Source organism: Cheilinus undulatus, linkage group 4 (assembly GCF_018320785.1).
Source record: "Cheilinus undulatus linkage group 4, ASM1832078v1, whole genome shotgun sequence".
NCBI classification, from domain to species: domain Eukaryota; kingdom Metazoa; phylum Chordata; class Actinopteri; order Labriformes; family Labridae; genus Cheilinus; species Cheilinus undulatus.
Window position 1 is genome coordinate 8813770 of NC_054868.1, and position 27989 is coordinate 8841758.

At 39.8% G+C, this 27989-nt stretch overlaps 1 protein-coding gene across 4 annotated transcripts in view; it reads right to left on the reverse strand.

Annotated features, from left to right (window-relative positions):
* Nucleotides 1-27989, reverse strand: part of sh3pxd2aa (SH3 and PX domains 2Aa) — a 227897-nt gene that overhangs the window by 26378 nt on the left and 173530 nt on the right. For all 4 annotated transcript variants that reach the window (XM_041786334.1, XM_041786333.1, XM_041786332.1 and 1 more), the window contains 2 exons: nucleotides 15788-15901; nucleotides 9535-9618 (listed from right to left, as the gene is read on the reverse strand). In XM_041786334.1, the coding sequence (XP_041642268.1) occupies nucleotides 9535-9618; nucleotides 15788-15901 (198 nt within the window). The remainder of the gene's footprint in view (nucleotides 1-9534; nucleotides 9619-15787; nucleotides 15902-27989) is intronic.

Genomic DNA, 27989 nt, shown 5'->3' on the forward strand with positions numbered 1-27989 from the left:
TGCAAAGATTATTGCTCCTGGTGGTTTAATAAGGCTTTCTGTATTATAACCAAGAGTATGGACTAGACCTGCTATTTATAAAATGTCTTGAGATAGCATTAGTTATTGACCAGGGACCAGCACAGGGAGTGAAGAGGTCGGTCAGTGGGACCATAAATCAGATGAGGGACCTGCTGTAAATGATAGCACTCAGAGGGCGGAGGGAGGACAGCTTTTATTGAACCCCTGCCTAGCACACAATGATGTCACACCACTGTCAGCAGCCAATCAGAACCCTCAGAGGGGTCAAAACACCCCCGACCTGGCTTTGTGTCAGAGCATGAGGGAGTCAAAAAGATGATGCGCCTTAATTCAATTTAATTCTCGAGTGCACCCTTACTCATCTGTCAAGATCTTATGATCACATCTCCATCATCTTTATGGAGCGCCAAGTTAAAGGCAAAGAAATCTGCATCAGCAAACAGGCTGCAGAGTAAACGACTGCTCTCCTCCATTAGTGAATTAGCTCCTGAGAGAACATAAATCGTACCGGATCAGTCTTTGTTTTTGTCCTTTGCCAGCACTACTAAATCAAACTGTATCTCATGTGTCTGTGCAGAGCTGTAAAACCTCACTCACCCTGTTTCTTATCGCTAGCTTGGCAATGCATTATCATGCAGGGACAGTGGTGCCTCCATTCACAAAGCAGGGAGAGGAAAACAGGGATGACAAGACGGCAGGAAGGATAAGACCAGGACATTGAAATTTTTTTCTCCATAATAGCTGCTTATATTTTCTTGACTGTGCTAAAACTTTCAAGATAAAATACATGGAACCAGGCCAGTTTTACTAGACTTTCTTGTGGTTGTCTCTACTTTCTGGCATTCACATTATTCCCAGTAGCACACTCTCAGCCATCTGGTGCGGCAGGTCTGACTGAAGCACAGTTGAACCAAGTTCAGGCAGAAAAAAGCAGACAGCAGTACGGTAATTGGACAGCATGCCGACAGAAGGTAATACAGTCACCAAGTGAAGAGTGGTGGTGATTGAAAAACCTGGAAAATCCACAAAAAAAGAGACAGAAATCAGCAGCAGCTGCAGGTTTCATGGTGAGACTGTTTCGTATGTTAGAAAGGAAGGCTGCTGGTCTGGGAAGTAACAGCTTTTTTAAGCAATACAGCAAGAAAAGGAGATTTCATTCTACTTTTATGTTAGTTTAAAACCATGCAATTCAAATTATTTCACCAGGGCTTGGTTGTAATGTGGCGCCTTAGCCAGACAGTGGCTGGCAGCTGTTCGCAAACTACCATTCAATAAAAGAACAGAAGAAGCAGTAATGTCCAGTGACAAGGGCTGTGACGAGATCTCGTGGCATGAGAATAAAATGTCATGACATTTCTCATCAAGGTGAAAAATGAGATTAACAGACTGTTTATATGCAGCTGGGCAACAGCTGTTAAGTGGTCCAATTTAAGTGAAAAGTGTCCTGCTAGTTGCTCCTGACACTTTAAGAGGCAATAATGAGGATTGGAATATGCATTATGCTTCCTTAAGGAGCACTTAAAGTCACAAACTGGACCTCTAACTCAGTGGATAATGTCATGCATGGTGCAAATGTGTCTGACATCAAAGACAACAAAAGTACACCAGAAAAATTAAAAAGAACCCCCGCAGGAATCACTGTCCAACAGGCAACATCCAAACAAACATGTCTAAACACTCTGCCCAAGAGCATGATGGGAAACTCTGCCAACATTTCCCCCTAGGATTTGAAATCGCAGCGGGCAGAGCTTAGAGTACTTGACTCTTTACAGAGTTGAACTAACACTGGTGGGTCAACACTGGCTCTTAACACTGAAAAAACTCTTAACACTGAAGAAAATTTCACTCTGAATGGAGTTAGAGTCAAACTTTTGGAATTGAAATCAACTCTGAAATGTTTAACCCTGGAAATTCAACACTCCAGATTTTGCTGTGGGACACAAATGTCTACTGTAGACAACAGAGGAAGAAGTACAAGAGCATAGTACTCAAGTAAAAGTACAGTTTGTAGTAGGACTGATTTCAAAATGTACTCAGAAAAGTACAAGTACCCCCCCCCCAGCTCGATCACAGTCATTTGAGTAAATGCTACCAGTTACTTTTCCCCCTGGTTATCATAAAAGCCTCAGGTGTCTCCATGTTTGTAGTTTTACACATCAGGTAGGTGTATACACAAGCGGCAACCTCTGGTCCTGAAGCCAATGCGGAAGTGCAAAAAATTGCGAGTGTCCACTTGAGGCTGGCTGCAGGAACACCGGAAGTCCCGTCTGCACACATGTTAAACAGCCGGTTTTGACACACAAAATAAACTGTTTACAGCCTGGTTCGAAACACCAAATGTATCTCATTAGCTAGCGTCTTATTGTGCTCCCATTGTACGGGGGGTGAATGTTTTTGTACCACAATCGTTTGGATTATATTTAGGATGAAAGCTGATTGGCTCGTCTCATTTGATTGACAGATAGCTCGGCAGGTAGAGGCTCCATTTCTGTCGACTGGAATGCTAGGTACAGGCTGACAGGAAGTCGCTCTTAGTGGGCGGGCCATTGATCCAAAGCTCGGTTGAGGCCGCGATTTCAATATGGAAGCGTCCACGGATTGGCTTCAAAAGCCGTTTGAGTCCGCCTATTGTAAGCAGACGACTGACGTCACACGGGGTTTGTCCAATTCTTTCTACAGCCTATGTGTATACAGTAATCTTTGTGACCCCTAGTGGTGTCCTCTAGTAAAAATGCATTGCATATACCCTCTGAGCCTGAGAATATACATGTATATATGCACAAGAATGCTCATGACACAGCCAGACACATACGCCGGTGGAAGGTGAATACACCAAGTAAATCTCCAACGAATTACTGACTTTTCAAACTTTCTAAAATATCTGAATACATATGCACTACACAGAGGAATTTGTGGACAGAAGTACATATCTATCACTGGCATTCCTTAAGTAACGCACCTTGTGCTGTCCAGGCTGGCAAGACCAGGTGGGAAAGACTGTGATGTCAAATGCAAAAGATCTAAATTCTTTCCTAGGTTTAAATTAGCTCTTAACAATACTAAATTGGCAGGTCCATTAACAATTTTGAACATGTGTTGGCATCAAGTTAACTACCTAAGCTTCCGAAATATGTAATATATAGGCGCATCAGGCAATTGAGATCCAAACACAGGTGTTCATGTGAACGCTCTTACTGAAATGCTGTTCACCTTTTTACTCCTGATATCAACATAGACCAAAATCACCACTTTAGAAAAGTGTGCTTTCAGAAGAACAGCCTCTTTTAATGTATTTATAATACTTCAGATTCATGAGGTATAAACTGCACTGTACAAAATAAAAAACAAATACATCAATAAAAGTAGAAAAGACCTAAAATACTGCCTCTACACAATGATAGTAAAAGATGTGGTGCCTAAAAAAAGTGCTGGAATTCCAGGACATGGCCTCCAAAAGTGTTTCATGATGCCCTCATTCTCCGGTGGCGACAGCTTGCCTGGTGATTCATCCGCTCTCTATAGAAGCTGAGGTCTGTGTGATTAAAACCAGTCCACAGATTGGGCTGCTGCCCCACTTTCACACTTTCCATCGGCTCAATGGGGCCAAACCTCACCGTTCTGAGAGACGTATCTCATTAAGTAGCATTCCTGCAGACCTGGCTAACGATGTTCCTCTAACTCTGCTTCCAGTGTATAAATGATGACATACTGTTAACTTCCATCCTTTCATATTTTGTCCTACTTAGTTGCCAGTTTGAATTCCCAGCTAAGCTGTGTGAGAGATGTTTCCCTGTCACTGGACCATAGTTCAAGCTACTCTTTTTTTGGATGGTCTATTTGGCCAGCAAGACTCCACAATTCCTTCCATACAGAACAACTACCAAACATACAGTTATTGAGCTAATAATTCATATCTGAAAACAATAAATAATGTGAATTTTGAAAGCATTTAAACGCACACAAATTTTCCATGGAGAAGTTTATAAAATAAAAACTGCTCTCTATAAGGTGCATTTATTAAACACTATATCACACTTGCTCTCAGTGTGAACCAGGCTGGCAGCTATGTGTTTAAATGCTAGGTAAGTAAACTCTGCTGCTACGGGCCCCTCAATCAGAAAAATATAAAAACTGACATGTAGAAAAGTGGCGCTTAGCTTTGCCGTACTTCACTGTTTACTTTCATTCTGAATTGAGGTTTAACAAAGAACTTCACTCTGCATAGTACATTTACAAAATAGTCATGATGGAGAAAATCTGTTAAAAGTGTCCTACCTGGTTCACAGTGTAAGTGATCCCAGAATGCGTTGTGAGTGATTTGCAGTACAAACCAGGAAGTCTACTTTTAACAGCTTTTCTTCCTCATTATATGAAATTCATCCATGAATTTAAAATGCCCAGTTACTTTAAGTAAATCACCTAATCGAGTACTTCCAAAGATGAAGTAAGCCTAGGAGGTAATGGAGCAAAAGGGGTCTGGCTGCAAGCAGCAGCTCTCAGACACCCATGTTGCAGATCACTTCGGTAAGACGCACCACTACCGTCAGGACAGAAGGGATGTAATTTGTCAGTAAAACATATTTCCCATCTTAGAAATAGTTGCATGAACAGTGGCTATGTTAGCGTAAGCTACATAGCAAAAACTTACCTAGCTTTGCTAACTACATATCAAATGTTACTACCGTATTTTCCGGACTATAAGTCGCTCCGGAGTATAAGTCGCATCAGTCAAAAAATGCGTCATGAAGAGGAAAAAAAACATATATAAGTCGCACTGGACTATAAGTCGCATTCATTTAGAAATTGACACACCGTTGTCCATGCTCTATTAGAGAGGCGGTTGCATTGCATGAAGCGGTAACACCAAGAAGACCCGCCTGCAAAGTCATTTATATTCATCTCCTTTGCAACTACCAGGGCGTGGAGACGTAATTGCACCATTGACAAGCCTCTCCCAGCAGCACATTGTTCAAGCAGCCATCTGTGGACTTGTTCCTCCAGCTCTGGCCATCTTGCTTTCAGCCCGCAATTAGCTTTCTTTGTTTTCTTCACTGCAGTTAGAATAACCTCTGCTTTTCGCCAGTCCCTCACAAGTTTCTCACTCACTCCAAACTTTCTTTCTGCTGCTCGATTACAGTTTTCGTTAACTTTTTCAGTGGTACAGGAGCAGCATATAGTTGTCACAAGCCTAGGGCGCCCTCTTGCAGCTGTAGATGGTAATGTTTACTCCTTGTGCATGTCAGTCAGTATGGATTAACATTTAAAAACATGTTAAATTACATATGTTTTGATATATAAGTCGCACCTGACTATAAGTCGCAGGACCAGCCAAACTATGAAAAAAAGTGCGACTTACAGTCCGGAAAATACGGTATATAAGCTAAAGAAGTAACAATAGCTTTGGCAAATGTAGCTTAAAATAATGAATCAACATAAGCTATGTAGGTAACATAGCTACATTAGCCTTAGAAATGTTAGCTTTAGCTACGTATGCTAATGTAGCTTTAGCTACATTAATAGTTGCATTAGTGTGTGTTCAAGGCTTTTTGCAGTAAGTAGACTGTTAAGACAGCCTTATTAAATGTTTTGTCATCAGGTCATCCTAACCCTCACCTTAACCCCCGTGATGAATCCTTAGCACCTTATATATTCCCAAAACTTATGCACATGGCTGTAGGTGAAGGGGAAAGAAAGCACCTGATAATCCATTTTTATAAAACTCAAGTTTAATAGTGAAATATAACAAAAAATATAACAAAAATTGAGACTTAATTCTCTTTTAACAGACCTCTGCCTTCAGACAACGCGATTAGGTTTTTAGGAAAGATGTCTGTGTGTTCATAACTTGTTATGAGCTTACTGTCAATATTCCGAGCTGATAACCCAAAAAATCCAATGTCATTAACAAAAGATTTGTGCTCAGTGTTTTAACAGAGGAGTCTAAAATCAGCAATTTGTTTGACTTTATATTAAAGTGCCCCTGGCAACCACTTCTTCAGGTACGCAATATCTAATATGTAATTAAAATTATTTATTTATTTGGTATTATTTTCCCTCCAGACATTTTAGCCATCTATATCTTTGCCTGCAGGACATGATACCAATTACAGCTACCCCCATTCTTTCCCATAAAACTTAACAGGATTAACAACTTGGTTATGAAGTCATGAGTGTGACCTATCCTGCATTAACTTCCTGATGCCCTGACTATATGAGAATGTGTTTTAAATGTTGGTTGTTAAAGGGTGCAACAGGAGCCATAATCTTCTCTCCTGTAAAGTAAAAGTTGCTACAGGCTCCCTGGGGTTAGGCAGTACCTGCTATTCAACCTAGTTTGGCTCTTAATTTCATCATATATATGTATCTTGGCCTGCTGATTAAGGATAAGGTGGTCACACAGTTCATTCCAGGCAGGTGTTACTATGATAACAAGAAAAGAGAGTTTGCACGGGTCCAGGAACAGCTTTCACTATCAAATCTTAACCGTGACGCATCTGTTAAAAAAACCTTCACTTATTCTGCAGAGAGGTGTCTATCTACCTTACAGTTACAGTCTGAAGAAACAGCACTGATTCACACCCTAAAGCCTGTTTCAGACTGGCTGCATGTTTTGCTACTTGCGTGGTCTGTGTGTGTCTGCTCCTGCCGGTGCGGCTTTCACACAGGGCACCAGTTTGCTGTGTGTCAGCCACATCTTCCTGCTGTCATATTCCTGTCGTTCTTCATAAGTTTTACCTCAATAAACCCCCCTACATGTGACTTGATTCAGTGTATAGTGGAAGTGTGTCTAAAACAATTCAAAATAAAAGCATTCTGTACAAAGGAAAGGTGTTTCTCTACAGAAATGTTAACCAGGCTTTTAATTTGAAAAGCCAGAAATGCACTTATACTGTGTCTATCTTTCATGTTACTTATTCTGATGGTGTGGAGACAGAAAGCTTCATCAATAGTAGATCTTTAGGGAACAGCTTTATCAATCAGGTGCATTTAAGCTTGTGGCTTTCCTCAGGGTTATCAAGTCACACTTTTAAAACATATTCTACCCAGTTGGATATGTGTATGTGCCACAATAAGGTAAATATGGCTCTCCATTTATCATTTTCCTGTTTATTATGGTCCATAACTGCACAAGGCGCATTGAAAAAAATAGACGAGACCTCGAGTATCTGAATTCTCCACACCTGAGCCACACATATCAGGCACGTGGGACACAGCGCTCATGCAGGCAGTCTGAAAGCCCCGACTTGTTAACATGCAATCAAACTGAAAATCCAGATGTGTTGCAGTTGAGATGCGAGTGTCACACTCCCTGAAATGGGCTTAAGAAAGATGAAATGTTGTAGAAATGGGCTTATGTCTCTCTTTTAGCATCAAAGAAATACTGACAGAACCAAACTGCATGTAATTCAAAATCCAAAAATGAAGAGTGTGCAGCAACATTTATGTTTTTTTCTCTTTTTGAAGACATAAACACGAAAGTCATTATCGGCACTAGAGGGAGCTTGCTTTAATTAAGCAGTTATACAATCATTTATGTTGACATGGCTCAGTAGCTGTGAAGGTTTTTGTGTCTGAGCTGTAAAAGCAGAATAATTATCCAAATGTATTTAAAGCAGTCCAATTATTTTGCTGCTCAGAGTGAGAAGAGCAGCGTTCCAAGCTGGAGCGAGATTTGAGATTTTACTGTCAGAGCTGACTCATGGCCACCCAATATTCAGCTCCTGCTACGGTCTCCAGGCCAGTTGTTGTTGGCTGACTGCTAAGGGTGTAAATGAGGCTGTTTACCATGTGGACCACATAATATGTGAAAGTAAAGATGAGAGGGGCCAACAGAGGGGCTCTGCACTGGTACTTTGTGTTTGTTTTATTTACAGCACATGGGAGAGGTGTGTACTGCCTGTGTGGATGAGTCAGTTTTAAGCATCTTGTTCTGACTCCACTTCTGTTTTTCTAATCATGCATATTTTTCCCTTTTAAGATACTATTTAAAACATCAATCAAAAGTGCAGTACCAACTTTGAACTTCTGAATCTCATAATGCTAATGAGCAGAAAGAGGTGGCATGAGCACCATGTGCAGCAAATGTAAGCTACACCATGTGGACAGAAGTATTTGGCCACACCTGTTAATTATGGTATAATTTATCATAATGACTGTAACTTTTGCTGACAAGTCTTAGACAATAAGCCACAATGTAGAATAAATTTAAAAGGAAGTTAAAGTAATCTATCTAAACTTTAAAAGTTAAGAGAATGACAGGTATTTTAACTTAAGTATGTTTCCCCACCTGAGATTTTTTTGGAAACAGTTTTAGTTACTCCCACTTATTTGGGATAAGCAGGGTCCGATAATTCAAAACATCAGCCTTGTCTTTGAACAGGAATTTCTTCTTCACTTTCCACAATTAGAAAAAAAAAATCACACAAATTAAAAATAAATAAATAAATAAAAATAAACTAAAATTTCTGAGGAAATTATTACACGTTTTAAAAGTATCCAATAAAAGGACCCCAAATATTACTTTTAATGATCCTAAAATCTTTCAGTGAAACTTATTCTTTAACCTTAGAACATTCCATGCAAAGTCCTGAAAGTTTTCAAGCAAATTCCCCCCTAAAAATTCTTAGCAACTCTTAAACTTCTACTGATATATTCTTCAAAAGTCCATTAAAATAATAGAGAACATAAGGACGTCAAAACAAGTCCCCTGAAATTTCCATGAAAACTTAAAAGGACAACCCCTACCCCGCGATTTCCAATCAAAATCCCCAAAATTTACAAATAAATTTCCCACACTCCCCAAGAAGATGCCAATAAATCCAAAGCAGTTTCCCCAAATCTTCCAATGAAACTTTACAAAATATGCAACATCTTCTATACCGCTTATCCCCTTTGGGGTTTCAGGGGGCTGGTGCCTATCCTAGCTGTCATTGGGCCAGAGACAGGGTACACCCTGGACTGGTCGCCAGGGCTGACATATAAAGACAGACAACCAGACACGCTCACACTCACACCTACGGCCAACTTTACAGTCACCAATGAACATGTTTACAATAAGCATGTACCTGGAGAGAACCCACACATGCACAGGGAGAACATGCAAACTCCACACAGAAATGCCCTGACTGGGACACGAACCAGGGACCTTCTTAGTGGGAGGCAACAGCGCTGACCCCTGTGCCGCAATACAGCCCCAAAATATGTAAAATATCCCAGAATTTAAAATAAAAACACATTCTAATTTCCAATAAAATTTTTAAAAATATTCCAAACAGCAAACAATCCCAACATTTCAAGCAAATTACTCAAATTTTGAAAAATTTTCCCCAAAAATCCCATCAACAGAAGAGATTGCCACGTTTTAGGAAAGCCAAATGCAATGTCCTCATATGTACATGCTGGGTCTAAGGAGGTTAAATAAAGAAGGCTCATCCTCATCATGTGTAACGTACTTTATGTGTTTACTTCGTAGTGTGTTGTGTGTATGTGAGGTTCAGTTTGCTCTGTGTTCACCTCTGCTGTGCTGGCGGTTCACTATCCCGCCCAGGGTCCAGCGGCGGTCCAGCCTCTTCAGATGAGCCTTGCGTCTTTTAGTAACTGATGATGATGAGGAGCAACCAAGGAGGAGAAAAACAAACAAAAAACAAACGTTGGGTTAGTCTGAGCAGAATCCATTAGCAAAGTCAACAAGAGCAAACAAAAGCTGTTGTTAGAGGAATAAAAACGATTACAAGGGGGCACCAGCAAATAAACGAGGTCTCTAAGTCAAGTGTAAAGACAGTAATTTAGGGAAAAAAAACACAAGATACTTGAACTATAATAAAAATTAAAGCATACAGAATGTGTCAGGAATAAGGAAACTGATTATATTATTCAGGGGTAAAACAGTATTTAAGTCAAGTTAACAGTTTGTTCCTCACAGCAACAATCTGCTATAGAGAGATAGCAGCCTGATGCTAAGCCAATCAGAATCAAGTATTTAACACTGCCGCTCATAAAACCTGGGACCTGGGAACAGAATCTCACTGGAAATGTTTGAACTCTTCGCCTCTATCACTCCTCATTAGTCCCAGACCTGTGTGATAAAGCAGCAGTCAACATAATGACTCTTTTTCCTGTCTCAGTTCCCTCTCCTAAGCCACATGATGAACAAAACGAATAATCCTGGAGAGGAGAGATGGAAACAGACCTTGTCTTCTGCCTATGTTAGTACAGTGGTAATCTCATCCTCTATGGCTGCTCTTCACCTTCTTGTCTCCCATCATTCCTTCTGCTCAACACCCACCCCATCCTTTTGTATGCTGGCTGCTTCTTGTCATTTCCTCTTCCTTTGATTTGTCTCTGCCTTCCATCCATCCCAGTGAGCACCACCCTACCCCTGTTGACCTCCTAATTGAAATATCAGCTAAGGGAAGCCACAGAGGGAAATGTTATTTCGAGGTAATTTCAGTGGGGGCCAGGCTGCGCCTGTCGGTTCCTCTCCAGCGAGCTGAGCTGTCAGTGGAATTAGGTTACAGACCACGCAGAGATAATGAGATGTAAGAGACGACAGGAAGCAGGGAGAGGGAGATCAGAAATAAGAAGTGACGATGTGTGCAAACACAAAGACACCAGGCCTAATGGGAGAATGGGGCCGCTGACAGAGAGGGGTAGGAGTGGATCTCTGTGAGCTGAGGCACTTTCCACATAAATTGAGTTGAACACACTGGTTAACAGTGGAGGAAGAAAACTCAAGGCGATGATTGTGTGTGTCTGTTAAACAGCCAACCCGAAAGCTTAAAGGATTAGTCTGGTTCATGATAACTTGGCTCTTATTTTGGTAGATTTTATATAGCATTCTAAAACTAAAACAACATGATCCCTCCAGTAAATGTAGATGTGCACAGTGACCCTGAGGATAGGGATTTAATCACACACTGAACTCGCAACGCAGTTTGCAATGACGGGTTCACAATAGGTTCTGAAAAATCTGGGTCCATTTCAAAACCAATGTTTGAAGCAACAGTTTAGCTGACTGCCAATACTGATACTTTTTCCATTACTTCTTCTTCTCCCACCATGCCAGCAGTTTCTCTCATGTTTGACCATGAAAACAGATCAGACCAACAAAATAAAAGTCCTCTCTGAGTCAGCAGCCAGTCTGTGCTAGGTGCCAGCAACTCAATAGATGTTACTGACATCAGTCCATGCCACATTCCTTGGCACTGTGCCAATACAGATATCAGCTGATGCTGATGTTTCCTGCATTACTAAATTCTCACAACCGAATTGTTACATTTTATACAGCTGTAGGTCATCAAGTCAATATCTGAATATGGGATTGCCTTATAAGGCTCTCAATTATGATACTTCCATTTAGCCTTTTTGACTGCCTTGAACCTAGGACACTTCCTTTCTCTGAGAGTAAATGTGCTTTTATTTTGAAAGGACACAAGAGTAGTGCCCCCTTTGTGTCTGTGTGAAGGAAACACTGGTAGTGCAACATCCACTGGCAATCTTCACTCACTGTCGTATGTTTGTAGGCTATCCAGTGTTTCTTTTCAGTTAGAGATGTGACCTGTGGAGTTCAATCTCTACATCGATATGGAGTTCAGTATTTTTCCCAGAATTATTTATACTTTACATAAAATAGTATTTGTAAAGTATCAGATATAAAAATGTTGATGATACCAGTGTATTATTCTCTGGAGGGGACATAAAGTAATCATTAAAATTAGGGATGCACAATATTGGATTTTTGCCGATATCCTATATCGATATTTACAGATTCATTTTAGCCGATACTGATATGGATACTGATATTTAAATACGTTTCACTTAACTAAAGATTTAGTCCTTTCAACACAATTTTAGGTTTGAGGATTAAAAAAACAAACTTTTTTTTGTTTGTTCATTTAAAGAATGAAAATGAATAAAGAAAAAGATCTCAATTTACATTGGCTTGTTGTTCCAACACAAAACTCCACTAATTTACTAGTATATGTGGCCAAATTTTACAGTTGATATATGCTGATATGCAGGCCCAAAATATCGGATGTAAATATCTGCAAAAATTTTAATATCTGCCGATAACGATATATGGCCAATAATATCATGCATGCCCAGTTAAAAAAAAAACAAACAAAAAAAAACCGAAAATTAAGTTTTGTTTAATAAGTTATTGCTGGATTTAAAAAATGGTGTTATGGTGGAGCCAGAGTCAACAGGGACATAAAACTAAATTTAAATGGATATGAAACAACTGAAATAAAGTTTTTGGAATTTTCTTTCTATTGTAAATTTTCAGGAAAATTCCTTGGATGATACAGGACAGGAAAAAAAGCCACTGGCTTAAGCCTACTGTTTTTGTCTACTGATTAGGCCTTAGGGAAATAATCTAATTATGATGTTTTTTTCATCCCTGACATTTTGATTTTAATTATTTTTAAGTTCCTCATCTAATGTATTTTTCTTTTTCAGCAAATACAATCAACACATTATTCTACATAACAACCAAACACATTAGACAAATTAAACTAGGGCTGACCATTTGAAAAAAAATCTAGTGGATTTATTTTGACTGTTATTGCAAATTCAGTATGTGTGGAGAGAATAAACATTTTGATGTCAATTTTATTTTGACTATGAAAACATACAAAAATAGGAAAAGTACGATGCTTTTGCAAGCTGTTCTTAAAAATAATTGATGTTTTCATGTTTTCATGATTCGTAGAGCATAACATTTCTGCTGAATAAGTTTTCAATAAACTGACACACGTATTCACCTCTTTGAGATGTGTTCCCCTTTTTATTTTATAAATAAATCATCATTTTGAAAAAAAATTATGTGAAAGTGAAAAAGATTTCTACAAAGTAATGTCAGTAAAACAGAAAATATGAAATGGGAAAAAAGTGCCAGCATAAATGTTCACCCCCTTTAAAGAGACTGACCTAATTCAACAGAGGTCCAGCCAATTGGTGCTAGTAGTCTAACAATTAGTAAATATGGATCACCTGTGTGCAGTGAATGTGACTAAAGTGACTGTAGTATAAAGACACCTGTGTCTGGAAGGTCCAGTCACTGGTTAATCATTATTCCTGGCTACCATTACACCATGAAGACAAAAGAACACTCCAAGCAACTCAGAGAAAAGGTTACTGAAAAGTATTAAGTCAAGGGATGGATACCATATAATTTCCAAGGCAGTGAACATGCCCAGAGTTCAGTTGAATCCATCATCAAGAAATGGAAGAAATATGGCATGGTATGGGTAAATCTGCTTAGACCAGTGACCGTGCAAGAAAGAGACTAGTGAGAGCAGCCACCGAGACACCTATGACTACCCTGAAGGAGTTCCAAGCTTCAGCAGCTGAGATGGAGAGACTCTGCATAAAACAACTTTTGCCCGGCTTCTTCACCAGTCAAAGCTTTATGGGAGAGTGGCAAAGAGAAAGCCACTGTTGAAATAAACTCAGATTAAATCTGGACTATAGTTCACCAGAAGGCATGTGGGAGACTCCATGGTCAAGTGGGAGAAAGTTCTTTAGTCTAATGAGAACGAAATGGTGCTTTTTGGTAATTAAAAACCAAACATTGCATATCACCAAACACACCATCTTCACTGCAAAGCACAGCGGTGGCAGCATCATGACCAGCGAAAGCTAGACAGAAATGGTTTAAAGACAACAAGCTGAATGTTGTGGAATGGCTGAGTCAAAGCCCAGACCTCAAACCAATAGAGAATTTGTGGCTGGACTAGAAAAGGGCTGTTCATGCAACCTGACAGAGCTTGTGCAGTTTTGTAAAAAGAGTGAAGTAGTGTCAGCCAGATGCAAGCCAGACTGAGACCGATCCACACAGACTCAGTGCAATTGTATCTACTAAATTATGACTTGCAGGGGGTGAATATTTATCCAATCACTTATTTTACTTTATGTATTTTTATTTCCTTATCATTATTTTGTAGAAATCTGTTTTCACTTTGACATTAGGGAGGTTTTGTTTTCTTGTTTGTTTTTTTATTCAAAAAGGCCCAAATATATGGCGCCGGTAGTCAAGTGGTTAAGGCGCATGCCATTTACACAGACAACCCAGGTTCGAATCCAGCCCGTGGCACCATCTCCTGCATGTCTCTCCCTGCTCTCTCCCCTGTTTCCAACTCTATCCACTGTCCTATCAAATAAAGGCCAAAAATAAATCTTTAAAAAAAAAGGCCCAAATATATAGACCATGATTTATTTATAAAATTAATAATAGGGTAAAACATCAAAGGGGCAAATACTTTTTTTATAGGGACTGTATTTTTGGTAAGTCTAATTTGATTTGAATCACTAAAATGGGTACTAAAATAAAAAAACAGGTTGTCATTTGATTTTATCTAAATACAAAAATCAGACTGAAATAGAAGTGAATGTATTTTTCATGGTAAATTAAAGTATTGAAAGTGTGTGTTTTGTTTTAGTTTTTCTATTTTAAAAGAAAATAGGAATAAAAGCAGAAACAAAGGAAGATTGTTTATTCATATTCTGAGTCCGTATATTCACATCATCAGGGCCAAATAGACTGAGGTGTATCAGAGGTCCTCCTGCATAAAAACTTCTTTGGAGCTGCACTCTAATATGATGAATGATGAATATCATGAATATCCCTTCACATGCACATTTGAGCCAGTTCCCGTTTACCTAAGTGGATTTGAAACTACCTTCAAATCACCTGTTATCGTTTATTCCCTAACTGCGGAGTAATGGGCCAAGACCCGGTTAACAATGTGGCCAAATTATCCTGCAAAGGCCTGAATTAATCCACATTTTACACTCCATAGCTCACCAAAATTAAATTAAATCTAGTTGATTTGCAAACTTTCAAAATGAAAAAAAAAAAAAAAAACTTAGGCAAACCCTATTAAAACAATACAAACATAAAACCCCCAGGCGACAAACGCTTCATATCCATTAGGCTGTTATTTCACCTCCAGGAAACAGACTGTATGAGAATTCACTGCAGGCACTGACAGCATCTATTTTGTGTTAGAGAGGAGGAAAAAAAACCCAGAAACGAATGAGAACAGAAAATAACAGTGACTGTGGCAGCTGTGCAGGAGCTGTCATCATCTAGCAGAGTGTGTGTTTGTGTGTGCAGAATGTGCACAGCTCAATGAAGCGAGGAGGCTTGCACATCTTAATGAGAGACAGACCATGTTTGTTAGATAATCCAGTGGAACTCTGGAGCATGATAAACCATTCCAGGATTCCTGTTTCATTTCCACATACTGCTGCAGATAAACAGCGTGTGAAGCATGTTTTTCTAAGCATGCATCTGAGCATGCTCGCGTGTTTGCTCTTTATCTCTACAGGATTCCCCTTGGTCTGAAGCTGAAAAGGGGCTTAAAACACAGTGATGAAATGCTCCATCCCTGCAGTCAGACTAAACATCAGGGAGGAAAGGGTCACAACAAACTGAGCCTCCTGCAAGAGTTGCAGCCTCCCAGGGGAGCTAAAAGGAATTTTTCTGTGGTGCCAAAATATTGCAAACCCTTTGGCTTCGGTCTGGTACCATTTCACCATGGAGCGGCGACTGTGGTCTATAAGGTTCCTAATGTGTGACTGGAAGTGTGTGTTTAGCCCTGGCTTCTGTGTGCTGCTTTTTCAATTGAGATGTGAGCACAGAAAACCACACACATAAAACTGATCATTGAGAAATAATGGCTTGTTCCACTGAGGGGTTTCTGACGGTCATGTTCCTCTGTGTTCTTTGGAATCTAATAATGTCGTGTTTGTGTGAGCTAACCTTCTCCAGTCCTCGAGGTGCCCAAGTCCAAGTCGTCTCTGGTTACATTTTGGGAGTCCAGGTATGTGGCCGGCACCCAGCCCTGCTCCTCTGCTGTGCTGACGAACCACCAGCCTGAGGAGACAGAGATAAAGACAGACATGAATATAATGAACACATTTGCACTGCCAACAATCATCGAGGCTTCAAGTATGGCAGCTGCTGTTATTCCCACGTGGTGATTAAAAACCAAACAATGGGAATAACACGTCACTGTTACTAATCACAACTGTAGCACAATGCGACACCACTGTGAATAAATCTGCTTTGAGATACAGCCTGAGTTTAGCTGGTATGTCTGTACATTTAACATGCTGGGCTTGTCTGTATCAGCACGACAAAGGGATCTGAGGCAGACACATGTATGAATGTTTCACCTACTTGGAGTGCTTTCATCATCACTAAACCAGACATAGGAAAAGGAGGAAGACACCGGAGAGGAGAGTGTTGGAGCCTGAAGCAAAACATCGATCAATATAGATTTCAAAACTACTTGTCACGCACGCTGAAGATTAATGTGTTGACTGAGCGGTGGGTGGTTTAAGAAGTTGCTGCTTCTGCCATTATTAGTCATTCTGAAATGTACTTTACTGCTGCTGTTGCCTTTACACCCCAAGAGCTAACTGGCAAGTTAGAGTACAAACTAGCTTTGTGTAAAATCAGTACAGTTACAGAACACATGCTAATGTTTAGCATGTGTATCAGGGATCACACAGTTACTGATATGCATGATAAAAATCCTTCATAGTTGGGGCACAGGTGGCCGAGTGGCTAAGGCGCGCCCCATGTACTCAGATGGCCCGGGTTCGAATTTGGCCTGAGGTCCTTTACTGCATGTTTCTCCCCTGCTCTTGTCCCTGTTTCCAACTCTATCCGCTATCCTCCTCTATCAAATAAAGGCACAAAAATGCCCAAAATAAACCTTAAAAAAAAATCCTCCATAGTTTAAATTTAAAGGTCACATACTTTACCCCTTTAAGACAAGTTTATATTGGTCTCAGAGGTCCCTAAAACATGTCTGTGAAGTTTGTTTCTGTACAAAACACTCCAGTATTGGATTTTTGTGTCTTAAAACCCCTTGTTTCTCTGTAGCTTTAAATGTTAATGAGCTGCTCGACTCCGCCCCTGACAGGAAATGAATGTGGCTCTCCTGATCCTGCATCAGGAGAGGAGGGCAGAACTTTCTTCCAAGCAGGGTGGGCCAACCAAACCTGGGGGTGGTGCTAGTTCTCCACATGACATCATGGCCCGGGGCACAAATTTTTTTTATAAAAGCCTGAAAAGGTGTATTTTGCATAATATGTGACCTTTAATCATCATTAAAACTTGCAATAACTTTGATATCACAGTAAATGAAGTCCAGGTGGCATGTAGTGAAGGTTTGTTTACTGAGGTGAATGAAAAAACATTAACAGGTTGACTCTGGACAAACAGAAAAAATTTTAGGGACAAGGAGACATTTCTGCCTCTTAAGCCTCTTACAGGCTGTGCATTTCTAACAATCTTACTAGTTTCTGGCATGCTACATTGGGTAACTTGATTCCCATACAACATCAAGTTTGAAGTGTGCAGACTATAAGATGACAACTTTTACTGGATGCTGTTGAACCACAGGTTTGGCCTAACCTGACACGCCACACACACCTCCTACAGACTGTGTTTGGGAAAGGGCAGAACCGCTGGAAAAAAAACTTGGAGGGTGATTGGATGGACTTTCTGTCTGTCACATCTTTACGGGCCAATCAGAGCAACAAAACACGTTTCAAAACATTGTTTCTCAATGCTGGTCTTTGTTCTTGTCAAGTTCTGATAAAACTGGCACTTCAGCAGCATCTATGCTAATCTCTTCTGCCATAATTGCACCAGCCTCTTGTCGCTGCTTATACCATGACTCTGCCACACCCTAAAGTACTGCCTCTTACTCCTGTTTGGTCCTGTCACTTTCTTACAGGGCCCAGTCTGTTCAGATGGGAGTTTTGTAAGATGGATCCGCCAGTGAGAAACACGGAAATGGGCGAATCCATCTGTTCTGCAAGGTTAGGTAAGATTTACAACGCATTCTAATGCTAACTTGTTAGTTTGTTGACGCCAGTGTCGTGTTTATCGTTATGTCACCTCGTGCTGTATTCCTATTGTTTTGTGGGTCACTGTAGGTCATAGTAGCAGTCAAATTGTGAAATTGTCATCCTTAATTTCTGACGCTGTCAGAATTTTATCCCACGCTCACTTTGGTTGCAAGACTGTGACAACAACTATCTCTCAACCTGTCTCAAAGTGCAACATAGGACCACCTTTTTTTGGATCTGTAATCCGACAAAAACGTTGAACACTAGGACCTTGCACACCAAGGTCAATGCATTTTTATTTGCCTTCACTGCAAAAATTCATAGAATGTAGCAAATGGTTTCATATTGCTAGCCTGTGGCTCTGTCAGTCCTTCAAAGTCCTGCTGGATCCATCCTGACAGAGAGCTTCATACAGCACCCACTCACGCGTCATAGCGTTGAGCTAAGTTGGAGAGATGAAGAGTAACTTTTTAATTCTGTCTCTGTTACGACCTGTGAGTAGGCTACACACTTACGTCTTTATCTGTTATATTACAATAGCTGATATCCACATAATACACCGGCAAACTACGGTGTTTAAAGTGAGGTTTCAGTGCAAGAGAGAGACAGAGGAAGAGATAGAGAGAGAGGAGGGGTAGGGTGGTGGTCAGCAAGCAAGGAGGAAGCAGCAGGCACTGTTTTGAATCATCAATCACCCATTTAAATGACATGGACTAATGCGAAATTTTGCATAAAATCATACCTGTTCAAAAAAATAATAATAGTAATATTAATATGACAGACGAAAAATTTCAGCATCAATGTGCAAACATGATTAGAACAACATGAGCTGAATTTTCTTTTTCAATGTGTGAAAGATTCAGACAAAAAACAGACTCAGTGTGCAAAGGCCTTAAGGCTCAATCCCAATATACCCCTGCCACTAAAACCTACCCCTAAGTTCCCTTCTTGTATTGAGATTTGAGATGTAATGGTGTTGCTACACAAAGGGGAAGAACTAAATTTTATGGATTTAAACTATAAGATTTTACAGTGATCAGGATCATGGTCTAATCTGGTCAATCAACAGGCAAACCAGAATTGCCATTGCTGCAGCTAAAAATATGCAGAGAAGAAAAGGATCCATCATTGAGTCATATGTTGAAGTTTTGCCATTACAGATGCTGAATGTATGCTTTACTGGAACTCTTTAAAATGTTGACACATCTGAGCTTAACAGCCAAAGAGCTGTTTCTAGACAGTCTACATTTTTCCACAGACTGTCCTCTGTGTATGTCTGACTCTGGCTGACTAATCTTGTCTTTGGGGAGTCTCATGAAGGAGGGGTCATGGTTGCACATCACATCAGATTTCAAATTTCACTTCTTCCACACTCTATCCATACAGAAGAGAGATGCCTGCATTAACTATAACTGGATGTTTGTGGTCACGTTTGTCACAGCGCTCACTAAGCTGACTTGACATAATGACAAAAGCTCATCACTCTGGGCGCCAACCACAACCCAAAGAAGTAGGAGGGAAATTATTTACTGCAACCAAAGTTTGATTAAAGGCACATGTCAATGATTGCAAATCAATGCTCTTTAAAAGCTGAGGATGCCAGTTGTCTTGTGCCAAGGCAAAATGACTTAAGTATATAAGCTGCTTCAACTTCAGGCCAGATCAAACCAGATTACAAAGTGTAATGACAGCCAGCTAAGTGAACGAACGTGTTGGAGCACTGATTGTTGTTCCAGCTTTTGTGAAGTTGTAATGGCAATGTGGGAGCAAAAGTTAACTGCCTGCTTGTTTCGAGCAGCTGATGTCAGTTCAACACACCCTGAATTTCACAGATATCCAAAGGACTTCATGCTGACAACCCTCTGGTCTGAAGTGTTCAAACTGGTCTCAAGCTTCCCTCTGTATTACAGTATGATTGAACGTGTAAGTCCAGTAGAAGTCACAGATTTAGATGGATGGGTGGAGGTAGATACAAAACTCAACTTGTTTTCTTTCCAACAGTTAGATCATTACTGCTCACCATATGGCTTACTCTGTAATGCGGTTACAGAAGCCTGGGCGAATCAACCCATCACGCCCTTTTTTTTACTACCCAGCAAGACACCAATCACATTAACACATATTATGAATGATGTGGAAACTATGCCTGAAACATTGAGCTGTATCACAGGGAAAGTATCAGTAATGGTGAAGAGGGGGAGCCATGTTTGTACAGTAAAAGCAGCTACAGTCCTTGAGATGTCACACTTCTTGGTTGGGAGAGAGCATGTTCATTAATTTTATCAAGAGCACAGAAAAATTACAAGTTTATAACCAAAACTACACTGCCAATCATAAAACAATACTGTAACTCAATTTAATAATACTTGCAAAGGATGCTTTGGATAACTACTATTTTACATTTTTTGGCAACACTGGCACTTGAAACGTTGCTAACAATCACCTGCCTTATGAATTAGTTCCTTTTTCTCAAAAAATAGTTGATTTTTTATTTTATATATGTAACCCATAGCCAGGGGTGTAGCTAGGGATTTTGGGCCCCCAGAAAGAATATTACACAGACCTTAGCTGGACAGCCAAGCAACAACTGTTGCATTATTTTTTTTTACAAATATCTCTGCATTTTGATGTATTTTTTTACAATAATTTCCCCATTTATGAGCAATAATTTTACTATGGTTAAATTAAATTTACTAGCATTATTTCTTAGTGCTGGACACTTGGACATTTTTAAGGGAGGAGCAGCCTCCCAATACTTTATTTTACACTATTTTATATAAATTTCAGTCTACTGACTGATTATTTGGTTGCTTTTGGTTCAATAATGACACTATTTACTAAGAAAAATAAAAATAAAAATACACTTTTCATTGCAGGCTTCTCAAGGACCCCTCCCTACTGTGGGACCAGGTAATCAGTACCCTTTTTCCCCCTGTGCTGCACCCATGCTCAGCATTATAGTGAAGTGAAACAGCATTCCCACCCTTCCTGATTTCTCAGTTTTTGCATATTTGTCATTTTTAAATGTTTCAGATCATCAAACTACTTTTAATGTTAGACAGAGATAAGCCACAACGTAAACACCAAAAGCAGTTTTTAAATGATGATTTAATTTATTAAGGGAAAAAGCCATCCAAACCTACCTGGATGACCAGTTGTTCGGTTAAGGGGCATGAACGGCCTGTTTAAGGTGTTTCAGATCATTGTCCTGCTGCATAACTCAGGTGTGCTTGTGCTTGAGGTCACAAACTGATGGCTGGACATTCTCCTTCTGGATTTTCTGGTAGAGAGCAGAATTCATGGTTCCATCAATTTTGGCAAGTCAACCAGGTCCTGAAGCAGCAAAGCAGCCCCAGACCATCACACTACCAGCACCATGTTTGACTGTTGGTATGATGTTCTTTTTATAAAATGCAGGATAAACATCTTCCAAAAACTTCAACTCCTGTTTCATGAGTGCTCAGAATATTTTTTCAAAGGTTTTTGGGATCATCAGGATGTTACTTGTTAAATATGAGACCAGGCTTTGTGCTCTTTATTTGTCAGCTGGGGTTTTGGCCAGGTTGGCCACTCCTGGGAAGGCTCACCATGGTTCAAAGTTTTATCCATTGTGGATAGTGGCTCTCACTGTGGTTCGCTGGAATCCCAAAGCCTTGAAAATGGCATTATAACCCTTTCCAGACTGATAGATACCAATGACTTTGGTTCTCATCTCGATTTTCTTTAGATGGTGCCATAATGTGCTGCTTTTTGAAATCTTTTATCTTACTTCACTTTGTCAGACAGGTTCTATTTATGGTCTTTCTTGACACAGCACGTCTGGGAGTGATCAGGCTTTATCAAGGGGGGGGCATTACTTTTTCATGTAGGGCCAGGTAGGTTTGGATGGCTTTTCTCCTTCAAAAAAAATAAATAAATAAAAAAAATAAAAAATAAATCATTTAAAAAATGCATTTTGTATTGACTCAGGTTATCTGTGTGTAATATTAAAATTTGTTTGTTGATCTGAAACATTTAAGCATGACAAATCCAAAAAAGAAAGACAATGAAAGCCAGTGTTGAAATCATAATGGGTTGACACTTAACAGACTCCAGTGGAGAAGCATGCACAGCCCCTATGTGTGTCCTCATCTCTCCAAACAGCCATACAAGCAGCGAGAGGCCTGAGCCACCCTGACTCTGACAGCTAATATTTTATATAAAACACCATCTTCCAACACACACACTAGATCTTACTGTTCTTCTGAATACCCCACAGCAGGCCATGTCTCACAGTGAACACAGGAGTTAACTCAACCTTAGGGGCCACAGAACCACAGGGGGGTTACACACAGTAGCTGCAGTGTAGCTGAACTTCCTCACAGTCCCTGCAGCTTTCTGTGGATGCTCTGAATCTGCCCACAGTCTGCCTCCTGACTCCTGCAGAGACGTTGCGGTACAGTATGGCATCAGCGCAGGTCAGTGCAGTTCATGTTGGAGCAGTCGGGATCGATTTAGGTTTGTGTACGGCCCCAACTAGTGGAGGTAGCAGCTTCACGTGAAATTGTATTTGACACCCTGACAGTTATACTAGGCTAATTAAATGTAACGCTGTAACTTGTGGTGTAAGGAGCTCAGCGTTGTAGTGAGACACTGCTAGGGCTTGTAAACTCAGGAGGAGTTGTCAAACCTGGGCATGAAGAAGGCGCCTCTTTGTGGGTCTTGTCTGCAGGGTGAAGGTTGAAGAAGTGGGTTGTGTCCAGAAAATGGCAGGATTATTAACAAAAGGGGACACAGATAATCAAATATTCAAGTATATTAACCTCAAACTGGTTAACAAAGACGTTTAGTTTGATAGCAGTTAATCAGCTAGGTCTGTTAGTAATCAGCTGGAGATGACTGGTTATTAAAAAACAATCAAAGTATCAGCCTTTGCATTATAGATTTGAGTCATTGAGAGGCAGAGGTGGCTTGGTTGACACAAAATTGGAGAGTGGAGTAAGATGAGCCAGTTTTTACTCATGCTTCCTCTGGCTCAGGTAAAAATGTGACAGAAGTGAAATGAAAACATAAACCTTTGTTTGAAGATCTCTGCTCTCAAGTAAAATCAGCATGAACATACAGCAAAGACGTCTGAACATATGACCTCCCAAAAAAAGTCCCCAGATAGGGCTTAACTGATCTAAGTTGGGGGGTAAGTTGAGCCATCATAATAACATCATGAGTTTTAAGTTTATGATGAAAAGTCACCAGATAACAGATCTGAGATACTGAATCCGCCTCTGATAAAAGGACGGATCATGCAGCCAAAAACAGAAAGGTAGAGGTAAGACTTTGTCAGAGTCAGAACCCCAAAAAAAATCCTCCAGACAAAGCAGAAGTTCCATTTGAATTGCTTTTCTAATAAAATGACTATTTAAAAATGGATTAAAAAAATTAATGCCTATTTTTCCATGAAAGGCATAAATTTGTCTTTTATTTGCGTTGGCACAAATGCTGCAAAAAATGAGAAAATTTTGGAAGAATGTTTGTCACATTTGAAGAAGAAAGAACTCAAGAAATGAAACACATGCCAAATTTACCAGACAAGTCTGGATAAGCATATCATTTGAAGATATAAGAGGCAAGAATAAAGTCTGACTTCCTCATGAGAAGAAGCTACAGATGTAGCAATTAAACAATTTACTTGTTATGTGTATTAAACTTGCAATGCTCGGTGAACTATTTCAAATCCATTTGATAGCTTGTCACACTTCAGAGACTTTACTGATCTTAAATGCCTTATGGTGTTGGATCAACTTACCATTTAGCCTTTGGCTTACTTTGCCCTATAGCTATCATTTCGGGGGAAAAAAATGCCTGGTTTAGCAATTCATCCTGTGATATACATGGTTTAAAACATTAGACAATCATCAACATGTCTTATATATTGTTTTACATCTGGATGTCTTGGCATTGATATAAAAGTAATTTCCTACATGTGGAAAAAGTATTTTGGCATTTTTTTCTGTAAAAAAGGAATTACTTCTTCTCCTGTCTGCTTCTTTCAAACACAGAATGATCGAAATGATACTTCCTGAATTCAAGATCACATGACAAAACCTGTGCACAGTTGCCTGAACACAGGAGCTGGATCATGTTACCCAACTCTCCTTTGTGTGTCTGGGATTCTACAAGTAATAGAAACTTTGACAACAAAACTGTATTTACTTTACATGCTTTCACTTAGGTCAAGCAGCATTTCTAATTTAAAGTGGGGCAGAGATGGACATTGTGGGTTATTATTCAATAAGCTTTCTGCAGTACAGGAGACTGCAGCTAAAGTACGCCCAGTGTGCCTACACTGTTGCTCCTGCAATGGAAATCAATGGAGCAATGAAGCCACAGTAAGTTTAACTATCATTCACAGACTTTCTCCCCTCCATGACCAGCATTATAAACAATATGGACAAAAGTATTCAGACACCTGACCATTACACCTACAGGGACTGTGATGACATTGCATTCAAATACAATTTTGCCCCCCACTTTTGCAGCCTCCACTCTTGGAAAGCTTTCCACAAGATTCTCAAGGGTTTCCATGGAAATTTTTGCCCATTCATTCTATAGAGCACTTGTGAGGTCAGGCGCTGATGTTGGACAAGAAGGCCCTGCTCGCAATCTCCATTCCAGTTCATCCCAAAGGTGCTCAATTATGGAGCTATTATTGTTGCACAAGTACTTGCAAATACGTACAAAGATCTGTGAACAAATCCACAAATGCGTGCAGAGATCTGCAAATGTGTGCACAAATCCACAAATTTGTGTACAGATCTGCAAATCCATGTAAAGATTTGCAAATGTGTGCAAAGTTTTGCAAATTTGTACAAAGATCCACAAATGTGTGCACTAATCTGCAAATATATAGACCAATTTGTAATTGTGGATTTAGTTCATTTTGGTTCAGAATCTGCCTCTCAATTGGCTGTCACACACACGTGACTTTTGCAACACTTGTTGTTAGCAATAAGATCGACAGAGTGGTCTGTAACATTTCTATTTCTATAAATAACAGGGGAAGGGAAAGATTGTCGGTTTTGTACGGAGCTCAATGGCACCAACCAGTGTTGACATTTAAATCAAATTACTTCGACGAAGTTGGATAAGCTGATGAAGTGGCAGAGTGACAGAGCTGTGGACTTTCAATTATGAAGTCCAAGGTTCTTATTGCTAACATCACCCGGCTCATACAGCGTCATAATGGAGATTTCTGTTAAATACAACACAATGAACCACTGCTGATACCATTTTAGAGATAAGGAAGTCATTATTTTATTCACTCTTTCAATGAAAATATAAATAGTAACAATAGCAGTATAATACGATAACATTTCTCCTTCCACTCTGACGTTATATATAGCTCTTACTAAGACTTAACTGCTGCCTCTGTGTGATGCCTATCTGATGAGAAAGGCAGCCTTGCCTGTGAGCCTGCACTGAGGGCAACAGACCCCGCCTTTATGCTTACAGATCTAAGTACACGCTTACGGATCTGAGTACAAATCGTGCGCGGTACAAGTGTTGCAAAAGTCAAGTGTGTGTGACAGCCAATTGAGAGGCAGATTCTGAACCAAAATGAATTAAGTCCACAATTACAAATTGGTCTACATATTTGCAGATTAGTGCACACATTTGTGGATCTTTGTACAAATTTGCAAAACTTTGCACACATTTGCAAATCTTTACACAGATTTGCAGATCTGTACACACATTTGTGGATTCGTGCACGCATTAGCAGATCTCTGCACACATTTGTGGATTTGTGCACAGATCTTTGTACGCATTTGCAAATATTTTTGCAACGATAATAGCTCCATACTCAATGAGGTCAGAGCTCTGTGCAGGCCAGTCAAGATCTTCCACACCAAACCCATCAAACCATGCCTTTATAGTCCTTGCATTGTGCACTGGGGCACAGTCATGTTTGAATAGAAAAGGGCCTTCTCCAAACTGTTGCCACACATGTGGAAGCACAGCACTGTCTAAAATGTCTTGGTATGCTGAAGCTTTCAGACTGGCCCTCCCTGGTGATAAAGCTCCCAGCTCAAACTCTGAAAAACAGACCCGTACCATTATCCCTCCTCCATCAAACTTCACAGTGGGCAAAACCCAAACCCAGACTCGCCCATCCAACTGCCAAACAGAGAAGCATTGATTTGTCTCTCCACAGACCATGTTTCCACTGCTCCACAGTCCAGTGTCTGTCTGCTTTACACCACGCCATCTGACGCTTGGCATTGGACTTGGTGATGTGGGGCTTGCATGCAGTTGCTCAGCTATGGAACCCATTTATGAAGCTCCCACTGCACAGTTGGCTCTTCAGGTGTCAGCAGGTTTTCTGATATCTTGGTTTATGTTGCATTATCATTTAGCCTTTTCCATTTTTAATTTTGGATAATAAGTTCAAAACAATAAAGACATGAACTATAATGATCATAATATGAAGTTGTAGACAACACTCTGGGTGTACACTACCTGCTGGATTAAGAATAGTTCTGCTATAACAATGGCTTATTATGGCTTCCACATATTCCTTACTGTACTCAACCCCTTATATGTAAAGGCTAAATATGATTTGCTTTTGTATTTGTTTATAGATTATCTGCCCTAGCAGCCTTGGAAAGCACCAGAGGCTGTGGAGAGTTTACGTTTTGATACATGAAGGGTTGAATCATTTTCTTTTGTGCCAGCGCTTGAAAGTGCAAAGCTCCTCAGTATGAAACACATTCAGTCTTTCATAGGCTGATTCATTGCTACCACTCAAAGAGCTGAAGAATTGGAGCCACCTGTACTGAAGAGAGCTGGAGGGAATAAAGCAGAGTTCTTCCTGTCTAACCTGGCTTATAGTGAAAAAACAGAATAATAAATCTCCTGGGATCATGGAGGATTTAGGTGATTGTTTGGCACCATCAGTGGCAAGTTTAAGCTCTCAGCTGCAGCTTATCTCAACTCACTGCCATCAGTGTTTATCTCATCTTACCTTCAGTAAGATAAGATGGGAGTGGTTGATTGTTTTAAGAAGAATTCTTGGACTCAAAAGATTCAATAACTTGGGGAAATAACCATACTTCACCATTCAAAAATCTGAATCAGGAGTTATGTGATCTCATCTGTTAGTGCTGGTTAAATGATTGTTTTCAAGTTCCACAGCTGCGCAGAGTTAAACAGGGAATAGTTTTGGAACACAAATTTCAAAAATTTGTTCAGTTCTTAAAGGTGTTTTCTTATTCAGAAGAAAATAAATCTGCAGATCATCACAGTTTAGTCAACAAACCTTAAAATTAAGGGTTGACTTTACTGGCCTATAAAGTTACATGTTCTCCATGTTTAAAGTTAGATCATTAGTGTCACTCCCATGCTTTAGTGTTTTACAAAAGGCTAGAGCCAGCAACAGTCAGCTTAGCTGAAATGGCACACGCACACATGCTGTAATCCACTTGCTTGTCTGGCTTTATTCAAGTCGATCCAACTGTTACAAAATCTTCTCAAGCACCTCTGAAGCTCCTGCTGCATACAGTTACTATTCCCATGTAATATGCTAAAAAAATTTTCATCAAAAACTTCCATCATCATCTTGAAATATGAGATTAAAATAAGAGACTATCGTACTCAACAAGTACAGTTACTCTGGCTAAAATGTACTTAAGTAGAAATAAAAGTACTGGTCAATAAATCTACTCAAGTAAAAGTGAAACGGAAGTGATTCAAAGTTTATTCAAGTACTGAGTAAATTCTTTTATACCCAAGGGTCTTTCACAGTGAAATATGATCTTTCCTTAATGTGCATTAAGAACAAGAGAACATGAATCTTAAACCAGGTTGTTTATTATAAGGTGCGACTTAAGCTCAAGTCAAATGCAAAAGCTGTTTTGGGATGAAATGTGGAATGACTCTCTTAGAATATGCTTTTAGCCATCATTTGTAGTCAAGCCTAAACTACTGGCCAGTTTTATATTGTTGGCAGAAAGCCAACCTCCTCATTTTGGCTTTAAAGGCTTAATATTTTTTTCTCAGTACTTCATGCTTTAAAAATGTAGTGAAGTGCAATATTTACTTAAGTAAAAGGAAAATTAAAAGTA